This window comes from Somniosus microcephalus, chromosome 11 (assembly GCF_052327205.1).
Source record: "Somniosus microcephalus isolate GS21.2 chromosome 11, FLI_Smic_1.0, whole genome shotgun sequence".
NCBI lineage: Eukaryota > Metazoa > Chordata > Chondrichthyes > Squaliformes > Somniosidae > Somniosus > Somniosus microcephalus.
The window spans coordinates 1,351,658-1,371,731 of NC_140997.1; the positions used below are offsets into that span (position 1 = coordinate 1,351,658).

A 20,074-nucleotide genomic window follows, 5' to 3' on the forward strand; every position below is an offset into this window, starting at 1 on the left:
TCCCAATTATATCATATCCGTTTACATCTATTTGCGCAGCTAATTCATCCACCTTATTACGAATGCTCCTCGCATTAAGACACAAAGCCTTCAGGCTTGTTTTTTTAACACTTTTAGACCTTTTAGAATTATTATTTACTGTGGCCATGTTTGATTTACACTCTTGATTTTTCTGACTGCCACTTTTGCTTTTCTCCTTCCTGTCTTTTGCTTCTATCCTTGCTTCCCTTTCCTCTGTCTCCCTGCCCAGGTTCCCAACCCCCTGCCATTTTAGTTTAAACCCTCCCCAACAGCACTAGCAAACACTCCCCTTAGGACATCGGTCCCAGTCCTGCCCAGGTGCAAACCGTCCAGTTTGTACTGGTCCCACCTCCCCCAGAACCAGTTCCAATGTCCCAGGAATTTGAATCCCTCCCCCTTGCCCCATTCCTCTAGCCACGTATTCATCTGAAATATCTTTCTATTTCTACTCTGACTAGCACGTGGCACTGGTAGCAATCCTGAGATTACTACCTTTGAGGTCTTATTTTTTATTTTACCTCCTAACTCCCTACATTCAGCTTTTAGGACCTCATCCCGTTTTTTACCTATATCGTTGGTACCTATATGCACCACGACAACTGGCTGTTCACCCTCCCCCTCCAGAATGCCCTGCAGCCACCCCGAGACATCCTTGACGCTTGCACCAGGGAGGCAACATACAATCCTGGAGTCTCGTTTGCGGCCGCAGAAACGCCTATCTATTCCCCTTACAATAGAATCCCCTATCACTATAGCTCTCCCGCTCTTTTTCCTCCCATCCTGTGCAGCAGAGATAGAGTTGAGGTAGAAGATCAGCCATAATCTTATTGAATAGCAGAGCAGGCTCAAGGGGCCATATGGCCTACTCCTGTTCCTAATTCTTATGTTCTTATAGGTTCATTGTGGATGGGTGAGCTCAGATGGACTTGATGCCTTTTCTTCTGTACCTGTATCATGACCAGAGTCCTGTATGGTGCTGTTCATTAATGGTCTGTGTGGTTATTGCACAATTGGCATTGGGACAATATTATGAAGACAACTGGACAGACTGACTGCCTGGGTGGCAAGCTCTAATAGTAAGAAGTCACACAACACCAGGTCACAGTCCAACAGCTTTATTTGAAATCACAAGCTTTCGGAGCGCTGCTCCTTCGTCAGGTGAAGTGGAGAAATGCATAAAGACACAGCTTATATAGTCAGAGAATAATGCCAGATGTTTACAGGTAATCTTTCTAACTGCCATTTATCACACCTCGGCAGAGAGATAATCACAGCAATCAAAGGTGTGAATGGTGTCCAAACAGGTCAGTCAGGAAAACATTACATCAAAGAACAATGAGGTGGGGTCACAAGGGGTCAAATGTTGCAGATGCTGGGGTCTGTATGAAAAACAAAAAAAGACAAAAAACATTTTTTTTGCTGGAAATCACAGCAGGTCCGGCCGCATCTGTGTAGAGAGAACAAGCCAACGACGATTCGAGTCTGGATGACCCTATGTCAGGTGGGGTTACATGTAGCATGACATGACCCCAAGATCCCGGTTGAGGCCGTCCTCATGGGTGCGGAACTTGGCTATCAGTTTCTGCTCAACGATTTTGCATTGTCGTGTGTCTCGAAGGCCGCCTTGGAGAATGCTTACCCGAAGATCGGAGGCTGAATGTCCTGGACTGCTGAAGTGTTCCCCGACTGGGAGGGAACACTCCTGCCTGGCGATTGTTGCGTGGTGTCCGTTCATCCGTTGTCGCAGTGTCTGCATGGTCTCGCCGATGTACCATGCTCCGGGGCATCCTTTCCTGCAACGTATGAGGTAGACAACGTTGGCCGAGTCACATGAGTATGTACCATGTACCTGGTGGGTGGTGTCCTCACGTGTGATGATGGTATCTGTGTTGATGATCTGGCATGTCTTGCAGAGGTTGCTGTGGCAGGGTTGTGTGGTGTCGTGGTCGCTGTTCTCCTGAAAGCTGGGTAATTTGCTGCGAACGATGGTCTGTTTGAGGTTAGGCGGCTGTTTGAAGGCGAGTAGTGGAGGCGTGGGGATGGCCTTAGCGAGGTGTTCGTCGTCATCGATGACATGTTGAAGGCTGCGAAGAACATGGCGTAGTTTCTCCGCTCCGGGGAAGTACTGGACGACGAAGGGTACTCTGTTGGTTGTGTCCCGTGTTTGTCTTCAGAGGAGGTCTATGCGATTTTTCACTGTGGCCCGTCGGAACTGTCGATCGACGAGTCGAGCGTCATATCCCGTTCTTACGAGGGCGTCTCTCAGCATCTGTAGGTGTCCATCGCGTTCCTCCTCATCTGAGCAGATCCTGTGTATTCGCAGGGCTTGTCCATAGGGGATGGCTTCTTTAACGTGGTTAGGGTGGAAGCTGGAGAAGTGGAGCATCGTGAGGTTGTCCGTGGGCTTGCGGTAGAGTGAAGTGCTGAGGTGTCCATCTTTGATGGAGATTCGTGTGTCCAAGAATGAGACCGATTCTGAGGAGTAGTCCATGGTGAGTTTGATGGTGGGATGTGTAGTGTATGTACCTTTAAGAGGAACTATGTTTTTGAAGCCCCTGTATACTGTCGTACCGGTAGTGACCACTCGGGTATATAAGCCTGTGTAGCGTCTTGTGTAGTTAGTTCACCTCCAGACTTTGTTCAGTAAACACTTGTTAAATCGACTCCTGCATTCCGTGTCTCCATTAACACACGGATCTAACAGGATGGAACTTGTTGATGTTATCATGTAGTCTTTTCAGTGATTCTTCGCCGTGGGTCCATAGGAAGAAAATGTCGTCGATGTATCTGGTGTATAGCGTTGGTTGGAGATCCTGTGCAGCGAAGAAGTCTCGCTCGAACTTGTGCATGAAGATGTTGGCGTATTGGGGTGCGAATTTGGTCCCCATGGCTGTTCCGTGTGTTTGGGTAAAGAACTGGTTGTCGAAGGTGAAGACATTGTGGTCAAGGATGAAGCGGATGAGTTGTAGGATGGCATCTGGAGATTGGCTGTTGTTGGTGTTGAGTACTGAGGCTGTCGCAGCGATGCCGTCATAGTGGGGGATACTGGTGTAGAGTGCCGAGACGTCAAAGACGGACATCTCAGCACTTCACTCTACCGCAAGCCCACGGACAACCTCACGATGCTCCACTTCTCCAGCTTCCACCCTAACCACGTTAAAGAAGCCATCCCCTATGGACAAGCCCTGCGAATACACAGGATCTGCTCAGATGAGGAGGAACACGATGGACACCTACAGATGCTGAAAGACGCCCTCGTAAGAATGGGATATGACGCTCGACTCGTCGATCGACAGTTCCGACGGGCCACAGCGAAAAATCGCATAGACCTCCTCAGAAGACAAACACGGGACACAACCAACAGAGTACCCTTCGTCGTTCAGTACTTCCCCGGAGCGGAGAAACTACGCCATGTTCTTCGCAGCCTTCAACATGTCATCGATGACGACGAACACCTCGCTAAGGCCATCCCCGCGCCTCCACTACTCGCCTTCAAACAGCCGCCTAACCTCAAACAGACCATCGTTCGCAGCAAATTACCCAGCTTTCAGGAGAACAGCGACCACGACACCACACAACCCTGCCACAGCAACCTCTGCAAGACATGCCAGATCATCAACACAGATACCATCATCACACGTGAGGACACCACCCACCAGGTACATGGTACATACTCATGTGACTCGGCCAACGTTGTCTACCTCATACGTTGCAGGAAAGGATGCCCCGGAGCATGGTACATCGGCGAGACCATGCAGACACTGCGACAACGGATGAACGGACACCACGCAACAATCGCCAGGCAGGAGTGTTCCCTCCCAGTCGGGGAACACTTCAGCAGTCCAGGACATTCAGCCTCCGATCTTCGGGTAAGCATTCTCCAAGGCGGCCTTCGAGACACGCGACAATGCAAAATCGTCGAGCAGAAACTGATAGCCAAGTTCCGCACCCATGAGGACGGCCTCAACCGGGATCTTGGATTCATTTCACGCTACATGTAACCCCACCTGACGTAGGGTCATCCAGACTCGAATCGTCGTTGGCTTGTTCTCTCTACACAGATGCGGCCGGACCTGCTGTGATTTCCAGCAAAAAAAATGTTTTTTGTCTTTTTTTGTTTTTCATACAGACCCCAGCATCTGCAACATTTGACCCCTTGTGACCCCACCTCATTGTTCTTTGATGTAATGTTTTCCTGACTGACCTGTTTGGACACCATTCACACCTTTGATTGCTGTGATTATCTCTCTGCCGAGGTGTGATAAATGGCAGTTAGAAAGATTACCTGTAAACATCTGGCATTATTCTCTGACTATATAAGCTGTGTTTTTATGCATTTCTCCACTTCACCTGACGAAGGAGCAGCGCTCCGAAAGCTTGTGATTTCAAATAAAGCTGTTGGACTATAACCTGGTGTTGTGTGACTTCTTACATTTGTCCACCCCAGTCGAACACCGGCATCTCCACACCAAAGCTCTAATAGATCACTGAGACAGTGTAGGAGTTTTACACTGTATCTAACCCGTGCTGTACCTGCCCTGGGAGTGTTTGACGGGACAGTGTAGAGGGAGCTTTACTCTGTATCTAACCCGTGCTGTAGCTGCCCTGGGAGTGTTTGATGGGACAGTGTAGAGGGAGCTTTACTCTGTATCTAACCCGTGCTGTACCTGCCCTGGGAGTGTTTGATGGGACAGTGTAGAGGGAGCTTTACTCTGTATCTAACCCGTGCTGTACCTGCCCTGGGAGTGTTTGATGGGGCAGTGTAGAGGGAGCTTTACTCTGTATCTAACCCGTGCTGTACCTGCCCTGGGAGTGTTTGATGGGACAGTGTAGAGGGAGCTTTACTCTGTATCTAACCCGTGCTGTACCTGCCCTGGGAGTGTTTGACGGGATAGTGTAGGGGGAGCTTTACTCTGTATCTAACCCGTGCTGTAGCTGCCCTGGGAGTGTTTGATGGGACAGTGTAGAGGCAGCTTTACTCTCTATCTAACCCGTGCTGTACCTGCCCTGGGAGTGTTTAATGGGACAGTGTAGAGGGAGCTTTACTCTGTATCTAACCCGTGCTGTACCTGCCCTAGGAGTGTTTGATGGGACAGTGTAGAGGGAGCTTTACTCTCTATCTAACCCCGTGCTGTACCTGCCCTGGGAGTGTTTGATGGGACAGTGTAGAGGGAGCTTTACTCTGTATCTAACCCGTGCTGTACCTGCCAACAAGCAGTGCAGGAGCTCCTTGAAGAAGCTGCACCAATACATTCCTGCTCCTGCTCAGGAAGCGATCACATCAAGATGGCCAAATTTGATGGACAAGTTGATTTTTTTCCCCCGTGTTCTGTATAAACCCCATCCCTGCTTCGTGTTTCAAATGGCGTTGTGACTGCAGCAGCTGCATTAGATTACATAGGATTACACAGGATATACGGCACAGAAACAGGCCATTCGGCCCAACCAGTCCATGCCGGCGTTTATGCTCCACACGAGCCTCCTCCCGTCTTTCCTCATCTAACCCTATCAGCATAACCCTCTATTCCCTTCTCCCTCATATGCTTGTCCAGCCTCCCCTCAAATGCATCGATACTATTCGACTCAACCACTCCCTGTGGTAGCGAGTTCCACATTCTCACCACTCTCTGGGTAAAGAAGTTTCTTCTGAATTCCCTATTGGATTTCTTGGTGACTATCTTATATTGATGGCCTCTAGTTATGCTCTTCACCACAAGTGGAAACATTCTCTCTGTATCTACTCTCTCAAAAAATTTCTTAATTTTAAAGACCTCTATTAGGTCACCCCTCAGCCTTCTTTTTTCAAGAGAAAAGAGACCCAGCCTGTTCATCCTTTCCTGATATGTATACCCTCTCATTTCTGGTATCATCCTTGTAAATCTTCTCTTCACCCTCTCCAGTACCTCTATATCCTTTTTATAATATGGCGACCAGAACTGTACGCAGCTCCAAGTGTGGTCTAACTAAGGTTTGATACAGGTTTAGCATAACTTCCCTACTTTTCAATTCTGTCCCTCTAGAAATAAATCCTAGTGCTTGGTTTGCTTTTTTTATGGCCTTGTTAACCTGTGGCGCAACTTTTAGTGAGTTGTGTATTTGTACTCCGAGAAACATAGAAGATAGGAGCAGGAGTAGGCCATTCGGCCCCTCGAGCCTGCTCCACCATTCAATGAGATCATGGCTGATCATCCAAACTCAGTACCCTGTCCCTGCTTTCTCCCCATATCCCTTGATCCCTTTAGCCTTAAGAAATATATCTAACTCCTTCTTGAATATATTTAATGAATTGGCCTCAACTGCCTTCTGTGGTAGAGAATTCCACAGGTTCACCACTCTCTGGGTAAAGAAATTCCTCCTCATCTCTGTCCTAAATGGCTTACCCCTTACCCTTAGACTGTGACCCCTGGTTCTGGGCTCCCCCGCCATCGGGAACATCCTTCCTGCATCTAGTCTGTCTAGTCCTGTTTGAATTTTATAAGTTTCAATGAGATCCCCTCTCATTCTTCTAAACTCCGAGTATAAGCCCAATCGACCCAATCTCTCCTCATACGTCATTCCTGCCATCCCAGGTATCAGTCTGCTAGATCCCTTTGTTCCTCTACCCCACCTAGACTCGCACCCTCCAAGTGATAAGTGACCTCCCTATTCTTCCTACCACAAGTAATACCTCACATTTATCTGTGTTGATTATATGCCCATTCTGCGTTTATTAATGTCCTCCTGTAGTTTGTTGCAGTCCCCCCAATTTACGATGAAACGAAGGGCTGGGGGGGCCAACCCCTCTCTGTGCCAGCACAGTGCACCAGGAGCAGAATTTCGGGCCCTTAATATAATTGACCTCCGCTACAATTACAAGCAGCCAAAATTATTTTAATTCCCACACAGTAGGCAGGCAGGACCAGTGAACCTGGTAGCCAAACATCTCGCGCACACTCCAGACCCTAGACTAGATCCACTGGTTTGTATTAAATTTGGATTCGATTGGAGCAACATGGGAACTGAACCCCTTAAAGCCCCAACGTGCTGTGGCTGAGCAGGTCTAATCCCAACTCTGCTCATTCGCAGGCCTGAAGCCTGGGTGGATGAGAGTCTCTTGGAGGCTGCAGTATCCCACTGGAGAGAAGGGTAAAGCAGAGGTTTGGGTGGCCATGGACGGTTTGGTGAAGGGCGGGTAACAGCCGACCCACAGACCCCTTGGTAGCTCAGTTTGGTACTTGCGTGTTGAGGATAAAATTTACTTTTACTTTTTAAAAAATAAGTTGCCGTTCCCCTCTGTGTGAGACTCTTACTTCATCTCTTTCTGTCTCTCCAAGCCGAGAGGGTCAGGATTACGTCCCTCCGCAGATTTACCGGCATCAGTGCCCGCAGTCCTGGCTGAACATGGTGACGCAGAATACCCAGCACGTTCAGGCCCTCAGCCCCCACCAGGCCAGAGCCCAGTTCCTTGGTAAGTCTCCACTCTCGCTCAGTGTGCTGGTGATGAATTGGAAGGGTTCGTGCTCTTCCAGGCTGTAGTTTAACCTGATGTGCTACACGGTTCCCCCAATTACTACGGTCCTGACATTAGCCACAGCCCCACGCGGGAGATGCTGAACGGATGACAGGCCTTTACCCACCACAGTTGGGCTCATTCATTGGATCTGCGATGGCTGACATCACGGTGCTGCACTGAACTCTACTGACAGTAAAGTTCCCAGGCTGTGATGGGTTGGCTGAGGGTGGGAGAGCTGCAACTGGCCTGAGTGCTGCTGGGCTATGGAGCAGGGGAGAAACACCAGCAGTGTTCTCAATCCTGCAATAACAACAGAAAATGCTGGAAATACTCAGCAGGCCAGGCAGCATCCGTGGAGAGAGAAACAGAGTTAACGTTTCAGGTCTGGGACCCTTCATCAGAACTGGAAAAAGCTGGAGATGTAACAGATATTAAGCAGGTGCAGAGACAGGGAGGGGTGGGGGGGGTTAGGAGGAGAGGAAGAAATAGAAAGAACATCCTGTACTTTTGTAAGAGGCAGGAAAGATAAAATGTTGCAAATGGGAATGGCAAAAATCATACTGCATGAAAAATGGGGGCAGCGATAATTATCTGAAATTGTTGAACTCAATGTTGAGTCCGGCAGACTGCAAAGTGCCCAATCGAAAGATGAGGTGCTGTCAACAAACATCCACTACAAACCCACCGACTCCCACAGCTACCTGGACTACACTTCCTCCCACCCAGCTTCCTGTAAGGACTCTATTCCATTCTCCCAGTTTCTCCGTCTCCGCCGCGTCTGTTCTGACGATGCCACCTTCCATACTAGTGCTTCCGACATGTCTTCCTTTTTCCTCAACCGAGGATTCCCCTCTACCATGGTTGACACGGCCCTCGACCGTGTCCGTTCTATTTCCTGCACTTCTGCTCTCACCCCTGCCCCTCCCTCCCAGAACCACGATAGGGTTCCCCTTGTCCTCACCTTTCACCCCACCAGCCTCCACATTCAACGGATCGTCCTCCGCCATTTCCGTCACCTCCAACGTAATCCCACCACCAAACACATCTTCCCCTTGTGATGTATGTACCTTTAAGGGGGAGAACTACTTTTTACAGCTCCTGTATCCTGTAGTACCGGCAGTGACCACACCTGTATATAAACCCTGAGTGGTGATCTGTACAGTCAGTTGCAGTTTGAACCCTCATTCAGTAAACACCTGTTGATCGTTCCCTGCAGTCTGTTGTGATTATTGAAGGACACAACATTAAGATACACGGATTGGCGACGACGCAGATTCGAACCTACCTGCAACTCTGCATCACCTCCCAGGGATTCGCTCCTGGAGAACAGTGGAAGGAGGTCGAGTCCAGAAGCACGGGCGTCGACCACGGGCAACCGCCCAGTCATCCAGCGGAGATTTGAGCATCGCAGGGGAGGCTGTCGAGAGCCAGGCTTGGCTTTCCAGTCACGGTGGTCCAGCGAAACGGGCTGGCAACAGGTACTGCGCAGACCCTTCCCGGACAGCGGTGGCTAGAGCCGACCGAGCGGCACAGAAAAAGGCCGAGCAGCGTCGACGGGGGAGAGAGGGCAGAGCGCACAGGGCGCAGCCGGTGTTCAGGACCGAGCGGCGTCAACGGGGAGAGAGACGAGAGAGAGCAGAGCGCAGCTGGTGTTCAAGGGCCGAGCAGCGTCAACGGGGGAGAGAGGCGCGCGGGAAAACACGAGGCGCTGCCATTGCCACGAGGACCGCAGAGAGCGGCATTGGCAGCAGCGCAGGAACAGTGCACGAAACCCACAGGGCGTCGCCATTTGCCACGAGGACCGCCGAGAGTGGCGTTGGCAGCAGCGCGGGAGACGCCATTTTAAGCCGCAGCGGGGAAGAAAGGAAAGCGCGGGAGACGCCATTTTAAGCCGCAGCGGGGAAGAAAGAAAAGCGCAGGAGACGCCATTTTAAGCCAGTCTAACCACACCCAAAAATGCCGAAGAGTGGCAGTATCACAGCGTTCGACAATGAAGTCGAAGATTGGACGACATATGTCGAACGCATAGAAGTATACTGCAAGGCGAATGAAGTGCCAGATGACAAGAAAGCGCTGGTATTGTTGAATTCAATGGGTGCAAAAACGTATGGCTTACTACGAAACCTAGTAACCCCAGAGAAGCCAGTAGAAAAGGATTTTGAAAACATAGTGTCAATCCTACAGGACCACTTAAACCCCACACCACTGCTGATAGCAGAAAGATTTAAGTTTCACAAAAGGAACCAGCATAAAGATGAAAGTAATGCTGAGTATTTAACGGAACTGCGCAAGCTATCGAAACACTGCCAGTTTGGAACGGGACTAGCAGATACTTTAAGGGACAAATTTGTGTGTGGGCTTCAAAGTGAAGGAACCCAGAAACGGCTTCTACCAGAAAAGGATCTTACGCTGGACAAGGCTTTCAGCATTGCAGTATCACACGAAGCAGCAGCACGGGGCGCTGCAGAGATACAACGGAGACCGCAAGAATATGGCACCAATGAAATGTCATACGGGACAGTGAAGTGCTATCGCTGCGGCAGAACAACACATGACCATAATGATTGCTGGTTCAAGGACAAAGTGTGCAGTGTGGAAAAGTAGGACACATAGCAAGAGTCTGCAGGTCGGGAAAGGAAACCAGCAGCAAGAAATCTCCACAGGAGAAGTACAAGAAGGTACATAAGGTGACGGAGAGTAGTTCAGACGAACAGAAGAGTGATACAGACTCCGGAAGCAAGGAGCTGGGTTGTCTGAAACTACATAATGTGATCAAAACAGAGGATCACCAAACTACCTGGGTCACGCTCAAGATAGCAGGAGTCCAAGTGAAAATGGAATTGGGCACAGGATCAGCCCTAACAGTCATAAACCGAAGGGACTACAAGCGGCTATTCTCACATATACCCTTGAGAGATACAAAGATTGTCTTGAAGACGTGCACGGGGCAAAAAGTCTACCCCAAAGGAAAAATAAGGGTGAACGTTATATATAACGGCAAGGAAACACCAAAAATGGACCTATGTGTATTGCCAGATGGAGGACCACCACTAGTAGGACGTGAATGGATCCGGAAGATACAGCTAGATTGGCATTCCATACAAGCACTGACTGTAGATGCCAAAAAGGATGACGACGTCACACCTGGACGACTGTCAAAAATGCTAACTGACGCACAAGAAGTGTTCCAGGAGGGACTCGGAACACTAAAAGGCATAACAGCGACGGTCAAAATAGAGGAAAATGCAAGCCCAAAGTTTTTTAAGGCCAGACCGGTACCTTATGCGATCCGCCCAGCCGTCGAAGCAGAGCTGGAAGGTTTGGAACGTTCAGGAGTACTGTCCAAAGTGGACTGGAGCGAGTGGGCTACACCCATCGTTCCTGTAATGAAGAGGTCGTTGAGTAATACGCCTGGGGAACCAAAGAAGGTTCGCATCTGTGGGGACTTTAAGGTGACAGTTGTAGTGTACGTACCCGTCTACCTTTAAGAGAACTACTTTAGGTGTTGCACTACTTTGTTGGCTTCTGTATACTGTAATACCGACGGTGACCACACCAGTATATAAGTGCTGTGTCAGGATTTATTGGGCAGATTCGCCCTGACCTTCGAATAGTAAAGTCCTGTTTTAAGTTACTCTGGTAGTCTGTGTATTAATTAACTAAACAACCCACAGACTTTACAGTGGCGACGAGTCCGATCGTACCCTGCGGCAACAATACTTCCGAAGCAGTTAACGAGCGTCGAGAAGAGGCAACCGCCCTCGTCATTCTGCTGGGAGAAAACTCGAGTCTGCAGAGCTGGAAAGGAGGAAGAATTCAGAGACAAAGACTTCCATCAGCAACAGGCACTGACTGTCCCTTCTGCCACGGTGAGGAGTGAGCCGATCAGCACGAGAAGCAAGCCGGCCACGGTGACTGTGAGTAAGGGAAAAGTAAAAAGAATAACCGGAGGATAAGGGCGGTGCACTCGACCACGGTCGAGGGGGAAAGGAGCCGGACAGAAGTCGGGCCCAGAGGCGCTGAGACTGGGGCAGCGTGGAGCAAGGAAGCCGCGGTACAGACAGGCTGGGGACGCAACGGCGTCGTGAGACAGCTAGACCGCGACCGGCGAAAAAGGCCGGGCAGCGACCGAAGCCACAAAGCGCTGCGACCGGGAGCGTAGGCGCGGGAAGATATAAAAACTCAGCCGCAGCCGGGGAGGGAAGCACCGGACTGCGAGAGGGCTGGGAGGCGCGATTGGGAGCCGAGCGAGCGGGAGAGGCAGAGCCGACCAAGGGAGACTGAGCGAGAGCCAGTCCAGCGGCTGAAACTGTTCACCGTCAACGGGGTGTACCCAGCGCCGGTAGAGCCGAGCGAGCGGGAGAGAGACAGAGCCCGAGCAAGGGGAACTGAGCGAGAGCCAGCCCAGCGGCTGAAACTGTTCGCTGTCAACGGGGTGTACCCAGCGCCGGTTGCCCTGCCGAGAAAAGGGAAAGCACTGAAGCCGACGCGCAGGCTGTGAACCTGAAAGCCAGCGGCCGTCGCCCGTGGGGAAAGTGTACCCCTCCCACCAGGGGAAGAAACGCGGGAAGCCGCCATTAGGCGGAGAAGAAGACAGAAGCGGGGAACCGCCATTGAAATGGGCGGGGAGAGAAGATAAGCGCGGGAAACCGCCATTTTCGCGGGAACCGCCATCTTGAAGAAAAAAAAAAGAAAATTTAAAGAAATAATCCGTGGTGTTATCAGGAAGAGAGGAAGATGCCTAAGCGTGGTAACATCAACGATTTTAATTCCGAGGTAGAAGACTGGGCCACGTATGTGGAACGCATTGAGATCTATGGTGAGGCCAATAAAATAGAAGAAGATGACAAAGCTATAACCTTGCTAAACTCGATGGGCGCGAAGACATACGGGCTCTTGAAGCATCTACTAGCACCAGCTAAACCGGCGGATCAGACTTTCGATGATATTGTTGCTGTCCTGAAGGATCATTTTAACCCCGCACCACTGATGTTAGTGGAACGATCCAAATTTTACGCGAGAACGCAACGGAAAGAGGAAAGCAACGCGGAGTACCTGATTGAACTGCGTAGGCTAGCGAAACACTGTCGGTTTAGGGAAAATCTGGCAGAGGCACTCAGAGACAAATTCGTGTGCGGAATGTCGAAGGAAGAAACACAAAAACGACTGCTCGAAGAGAACGATCTTACACTTGATAAGGCTGTCCTTATTGCTGCATCGAACGAAGCCGCAGCGAAAGGAACGGCGGAAATGCAGCGGCACTCAGTGTGCAGCAAATTACTTCGGGTACAACGAAATGCTACCGTTGTGGGAAGACAACACACGACCAGAACCAATGCTGGTTTAAAAACCAGGAATGTAGGAAATGTGGCAAGCTCAGTCACATAGCTAAGGTATGCCGGTCAGGAAAGAAGACCAACAATAATGAGTCACCACAAAAGAGGCACAGAAAGGTACATGAGGTGACTAGGAAGAGTCTGGAAGAACAGAATTCGGACTCACACTCCAACTGCAAGGAACTGGATAGTCTGAGAATTCACAATGTGAGTAATGAAGCTGACCGACAAGCTATCTGGATCACACTACAGATTGCAAAAGTCCAAGTGAAAATGGAAGTGGACACCGGATCGGCGTTGACGGTCATGAATAAGCATGATCATAAAAAGTTATTCAAGCATATTCCCCTACGGGATACGGAACTAGTATTGCAGACATACACGGGGCACAAAGTATACCCCATCGGAAAGATAGAAGTCAAGGTGAGATACAAGGACAAAGATCACCAAAGGATGGACCTGTATGTGTTGCCTAAGGGAGGTCCACCACTTCTGGGACGGGAGTGGATCAGGAAAATAAAGATAGACTGGCATTCACTAAACACCATGACGGTAGATTCCGGAAAGGAAGATGTCAAACCTGAACGGTTGTCCAGAATATTGGACGAAGCTAAAGAGGTATTCCAGCAAGGACTGGGAACACTGCGAGGAATTAAAGCAAAGGTTAAGATTGCAGAACATGCAAGCCCAAAATTTTTCAAAGCCAGATCGGTACCTTACGCGATACGACCTGCTGTGGAGGCAGAACTCGAAGAACTTGAACGATCAGGGGTACTGTCAAAAGTGGACTGGAGTGAGTGGGCCATGCCCATTGTTCCCGTCATGAAGTCTTCACCAAGTAACAAGCCAGGGGGACCGGGGAAGGTCCGCATCTGCGGAGACTTCAAGATCACAGTGAATCCGGTGCTTCACACGGTACAATACCCGCTTCCGCGGATTGAAGATATCTTTGCTTCGTTGGCTGGAGGGAAACACTTCACCAAGATAGACCTGGCACAGGCATACTTACAAATGGAAGTCGAGGAAGAGTCGCGTCAGTACCTCACCATCAACACACACAGAGGCTTGTATCGTTATAATAGACTGGTTTTTGGGGTAGCTTCGGCTCCAGCAATTTGGCAGAGGGCCATGGAGCAGGTATTACAAGGAATTCCAAGCACGCAGTGTTACTTAGACGATATCCTGATTACGGGAGAAGACGAGGAAGAACACCTCACAAATTTGAAACTGGTGCTCACTAGGTTGAAGGAATATGGCCTTCGAGTTAATCGCAAGAAATGTGAGTTCTTCCAAAAACGGATCTCGTACTGCGGTCATGTCATTGACCGAGAGGGGCTGCACAAGTCACCTGACAAGATAGAAGCTGTCGTGAAGGCCCCCGCTCCGGAAAACGTATCACAGTTAAGATCATTCTTGGGGTTGATTAATTATTATCACAAGTTTCTGCCGAATCTATCCACGGTGCTGCATCCGCTGAATGCTCTGTTGCGGAAAGAAGTACCATGGAAGTGGAGTGAGGAATGTAAAAAGGCCTTTCGCAGAAGCAAGGCGTTGATTACCTCTGAAGAAGTGTTGGCTCATTTCAACCCAACGTTACCTCTTCGTCTAGCTTGTGATGCTTCCCCCTATGGAATTGGAGCAGTACTTTCACACAAGTTACCAAATGGCTCGGAAAGGCCAGTGGCATTCGCGTCCCGATCATTGACCTCCGCGGAGCGAAATTATGCTCAAATAGATAGGGAGGCCCTCAGCCTTGTGTGGGGCGTAAAGAAATTCAATCATTACCTGCAGGGCAAGAAGTTCACATTACTGACAGACCACCAGCCGTTGGTGTCCATATTCCACCCTAACAAGGCCGTTTCCACCATGACAGCGCAAAGGTTACAGAGGTGGTCCGTGTTACTTGGGGCACACCAATATGACATCGAATACAAAAGGTCCAAACAGCATGGAAATGCTGATGGGTTATCGCGCTTGCCATTGCCGATAGTAGAAGAAGCGACTACAGTGGACCCGGTAGAGATGTTCCACTCATCCATAGTGGAATGTCTACCAGTAACAAATTCGATGATCGAAAACGAAACAAGAAATGACCCGACTCTCTCACGAGTCTATGATTTAACGGTGGAGGGATGGCCAGCACAGGGCGAACCAACGCTGCCAGCATTTTCGCAGAGAAAAGAACAGCTGTCAGTGTGTCGAGGAACCCTGATGTGTGGATCTAGAGTGGTGATTCCACCCAAACTTCAACAGAAGGTGTTAAAGGAGCTGCACGAGGGACATCTGGGTGGAGTGAAAATGAAGAACCTAGCAAGAGCGTTCGTGTGGTGGCCAGGCATTGATGGGGACATCGAAGAAATCACTAAGAGCTGTCTAGGATGCCAGAAGGTCCAAAACGCGCCACCACAGGCTCCTCTGCATCCATGGGAGTGGCCCTCATCTCCTTGGCAAAGGGTACACATCGACTTTGCTGGTCCATTTATGGACTCAATGTTTCTAATAGCGGTGGATGCACACTCCAAGTGGCCGGAGGTAATAAAGATGTCCACCACCACCACGGAAAAAACCATCACAGTGTTAAGGACCATGTTTGCTAGGAATGGGCTGCCGGAACAGATCTGTTCTGATAATGGACCGCAATTTGTGTCCGAAGAATTCAAGAAATTCTTAAAGAGCAATGGGGTTAAGCACTACACGTCAGCCCCATACCATCCCGCCTCCAATGGATTGGCTGAAAGGTTTGTCCAGACCTTCAAGAAGGCCATAAAGGCCATGGGTAATGAAGCCATTAACTTACAACATAAGGTGGATAGCTTCTTGTTGGCGTACAGGAATGCAACACATGCGGTCACAAATCAAACTCCCGCCATGATGTTTTTTAATAGACGACTAAGATGCCGGCTGGATTTGCTTAAGCCAAACGTCAGAAGGGACGTAGAGAACCGGCAATTCCAGGGCATGAATGAAAGGCCAACTAGATCTTTTCAGATAGGTCAACAAGTTTTGGCCCGGGACTACCGTACCGAGAAATGGCAGCCTGGAACTATTGGAAAAAGGCTAGGGCCGTTGATGTATACGGTGGACATTGGGGACAGTATAATAAGGCGCCATGTTGACCAGATCATAGGGTCAGCCACAAATGGCCAACCTACTCCACCACCTTACACGGTTAATGTTGAGACAGAGATACCCAGAACACCTACCTCCGATCTGGTAATACTGGAATCAGATGAACCTGACACTGTCCTTCAAGCCGAATCGACCTTGCCAGAAGCACCTACTACCCCGCCGGGAGTTACGACACCACCGAGGCGTTATCCGGACAGAGTCCGGAAACCTCCAGAGAGACTGAATCTGTGAACTGTCTTGCATAAAGTTGTACATATGTTATAATGTATGTTTAATGGGGAATCAGTATGTTGTAAGCTAAAAAGGGAGGATTGTAGTGTATGTACCCATCTACCTTTAAGAGAACTACTTTAGGTGTTGCACTACTTTGTTGGCTTCTGTATACTGTAATACCGACGGTGACCACACCGGTATATAAGTGCTGTGTCAGGATTTATTGGGCAGATTCGCCCTGACCTTCGAATAGTAAAGTCCTGTTTTAAGTTACTCTGGTAATCTGTGTATTAATTAACTAAACAACCCACAGACTTTACAACAGTGAACCCAGTCCTTCACACTGTACAATATCCGCTTCCGCGGATTGAAGATATTTTCGCCTCGCTATCTGGAGGGAAACGCTTCACTAAGATTGATCTGGCCCAGGCGTACCTGCAAATGGAGGTAGAAGAAGCCTCGAAACAGTACCTCACGATCAACACTCATAAAGGTCTCTACCAATACAACCAGCTGGTGTTCGGGGTAGCATCAGCTCCGGCTATTTGGCAAAGGGCAATGGAACAAGTCCTGCAAGTGATTCCAGGGACCCAGTGTTATTTGGACGACATCCTGGTCACGGGCGAAAATGACAGTGACCACCTCGCCAACCTGGAGCAGGTGCTCACTAGATTGAAGGAATATGGGCTCCGAGCTAATCGCCACAAATGTGAGTTTTTCCAGAAGCAGATCTCGTATTGTGGCCACGGTATTGATAAAGAGGGGTTGCATAAGTCCCCTGAAAAGATTGAGGCAGTAGTCAAGGCTCCAGCACCGGAAAATGTGTCACAACTGAGGTCGTTCCTCGGGCTGGTGAACTACTACCATAAGTTCTTGCCGAATTTGTCTACCGTACTACACCCACTGAACACCCTACTGCAAACGGGGGTACCATGGAAGTGGAGTGACGAATGTAAACGAGCTTTCCAGAAGAGCAAAGCATTGATCACATCAAAAGAGGTGTTGGCTCATTTCAACCCAGCACTACCAATTCGGTTGGCGTGTGATGCATCACCCTATGGCATTGGAGCGGTGCTGTCGCACAAATTCCCGGACGGCTCGGAGAGGCCAGTAGCCTTTGCGTCTCAGTCACTAACCTCAGCCGAGCGTAACTATGCCCAGATTGACAGGGAGGCCCTCAGCCTAGTGTGGGGAGTGAAAAAGTTCAATCACTATCTGCACGGGCAGAAGTTCACCTTGCTGACTGACCACCAACCACTTGTCTCCATCTTTAATCCAAAGAAGGGCGTTCCGGTGATGACTGCGCAACGGCTACAAAGATGGTCCCTTTTTCTAGGGGCGCACCAATGTGAAATCGAGTATAAGGGCATGAAACAGCATGGAAACGCTGATGGGCTATCACGCCTGCCACTGCCTACTGCGGGGGAAGCACCAGCAGTGGATCCTGTCGAAATATTTAATTCGACTATAATTGAATGCTTGCCAGTAACTAACGCTGGTATAGAGAAGGAGACCCGAAATGACCCGACACTGTCTCGGGTATATGATTTGACGGTGAAGGGATGGCCAGCACATGGCGACTCACTGTTGCCAGCATTCTCATCCAGAAGAGAACAGCTGTCAGTATGCCAGAGGACCTTGATGTGTGGATCCCGAGTGGTAATTCCACCCAAGTTAAGGGAGAGAGTGCTCAATGAGCTTCACGAAGGTCATCTGGGAGGGGTGAAAATGAAAAGCCTTGCTAGGGCTTATGTGTGGTGGCCGGGGATCGATCAGCAAATCGAGGACCTGACAAAGAGCTGCTCAGGATGCCAGAAGGTCCAAAATGCACCACCACATGCCCCTCTACACCCATGGGAGTGGCCCTCATCTCCATGGCAACGGGTGCATATTGATTTTGCTGGTCCATTCATGGACTCAATGTTTTTAATAGCCGTGGATGCGCACTCGAAATGGTCTGAGGTGATCAAAATGTCCTCCACCACCACGGAGAAAACTATTGCAGTCCTACGGACCATTTTTGCCAGGAATGGCTTGCCAGAGCAGATTTGCTCTGATAACGGACCACAGTTTGTGTCTGAAGAGTTTCGAAGATTTATGAAAAGGAATGGGGTAAGGCATTACACATCCGCCCCGTATCATCCAGCCACAAATGGATTGGCTGAGAGGTTCGTACAAACCTTTAAAAAAGCAGTAAAGGCCATGTGCGATGACGACATTCCACTGCAGCATAAGGTAGACAATTTCCTGTTAGCCTACAGAAATGCGACACATGCAGTCACCAACCAGGCCCCGGCCATGATGTTCTTTAACCGAAGGTTGAGATCTCGTCTGGATTTGCTCAGACCAAATGTACGAAGAGATGTTGAGAGTAAGCAATTCCAGCACATCAATGAGAAGCCGACAAGGAGCTTCAATGTAGGGCAACCAGTCTTGGCCCGCGACTACCGAACAGAGAAATGGCAACCAGGAACGATAGGCACATGGCAGGGGCCACTAATGTACACAGTGGATGTTGGGGAGAACATTGTGAGACGCCATGCTGACCAGATCCTAGAGTCACAGGAACGAGTCAACCCCATGCCTCGGCCATACGTACCTGGTGAGGAACCCGACGTACAGGTCACATCTACCTCAGAAACAATAGCATTGGAAGCTGATGAATCAACTGACGACAGGGTGTTAGAATCGCCTCTGCACCAAGAGCGAGACACTCGGGAAAGGCGTTATCCAGAAAGAATCAGGAAGCCTCCCCAAAGACTGAATTTATAAATAGACTATTTTCAGTTAATGTTGCATGTTAAAAGTGTTAATTGTAATTAGTTTGATATTTAATTGTTAAATGAGTGTTATGGTACTGTTAATCTAAAAGGGGAGGAATTGTAATGTATGTACCTTTAAGGGGAGAACTACTTTTTACAGCTCCTGTATCCTGTAGTACCGGCAGTGACCACACCTGTATATAAACCCTGAGTAGTGATCTGTACAGTCAGTTGCAGTTTGAACCCTCATTCAGTAAACACCTGTTGATCGTTCCCTGCAGTCTGTTGTGATTATTGAAGGACACAACATTAAGATACACGGATATAACACCCCTCACCTCCCCTTTCAGCATTCCGAAGGGACCGCTCCCTCCGCGACACCCTGGTCCACTCCTCAATCACCCCCAACAGCCCTTCTCCTTCACCTGGCACCTTCCCGTGCAAGCGCAGGAGATGCAACACATGCCCTTTTACCTCCTCCCTTCCCACTGTCCAGTGTATTCTGTATTCACTGCTCACGATGCGGTCTCCTCTACATTGGGGAGACCAAACGCAGATTGGGCGACTGCTTTGCGGAACACCTCCGTTCAGTCCATAAGGGTGACCCCGAGCTTCCGGTCGCCTGCCACTTTAATTCACCGCTTCACTCCCACTCTGATCTCTCTGTCCTCAGGCTATTGCATTGTTCCAATGAAGCTCAGCGTAAGCTTGAGGAACAGCACCTCATCTTTCGATTGGGCACTTTGCAGCCTGCCGGACTCAACATTGAGTTCAACAATTTCAGATAATTATCCCTGCCCCCATTTTTCATGCAGTACGATTTTTGCCATTCCCATTTGTAACATTTTATCTTTCCTGCCTCTTACAAAAGTACAGGATATTCTTTCTATTTCTTCCTCTCCTCCTAACGCCCCCGCCCCCTGTCTCTGCACCTGCTTAATATCTGTTACATCTCCAGCTTTTTCCAGTTCTGATGAAGGGTCCCAGACCGGAAACGTTAACACTGTTTCTCTCTCCACGGATGCTGCCTGGCCTGCTGAGTATTTCCAGCATTTTCTGTTGTTATTTCAGATTTCCAGCATCCGCAGTATTTTGCTATTCTCAATCCTGCACATGGATGC

At 49.4% G+C, this 20,074-nt stretch overlaps 1 protein-coding gene across 1 annotated transcript in view; it reads left to right on the plus strand.

Moving 5' to 3' along the window:
- The window catches only part of myo15aa (myosin XVAa), a 581,049-nt gene that overhangs the window by 525,093 nt on the left and 35,882 nt on the right, over positions 1 to 20,074 (plus strand). The window contains 1 exon segment of the mRNA XM_086002218.1: positions 7,335 to 7,468. Coding sequence (XP_085858344.1) covers positions 7,335 to 7,468 — 134 coding nt within the window.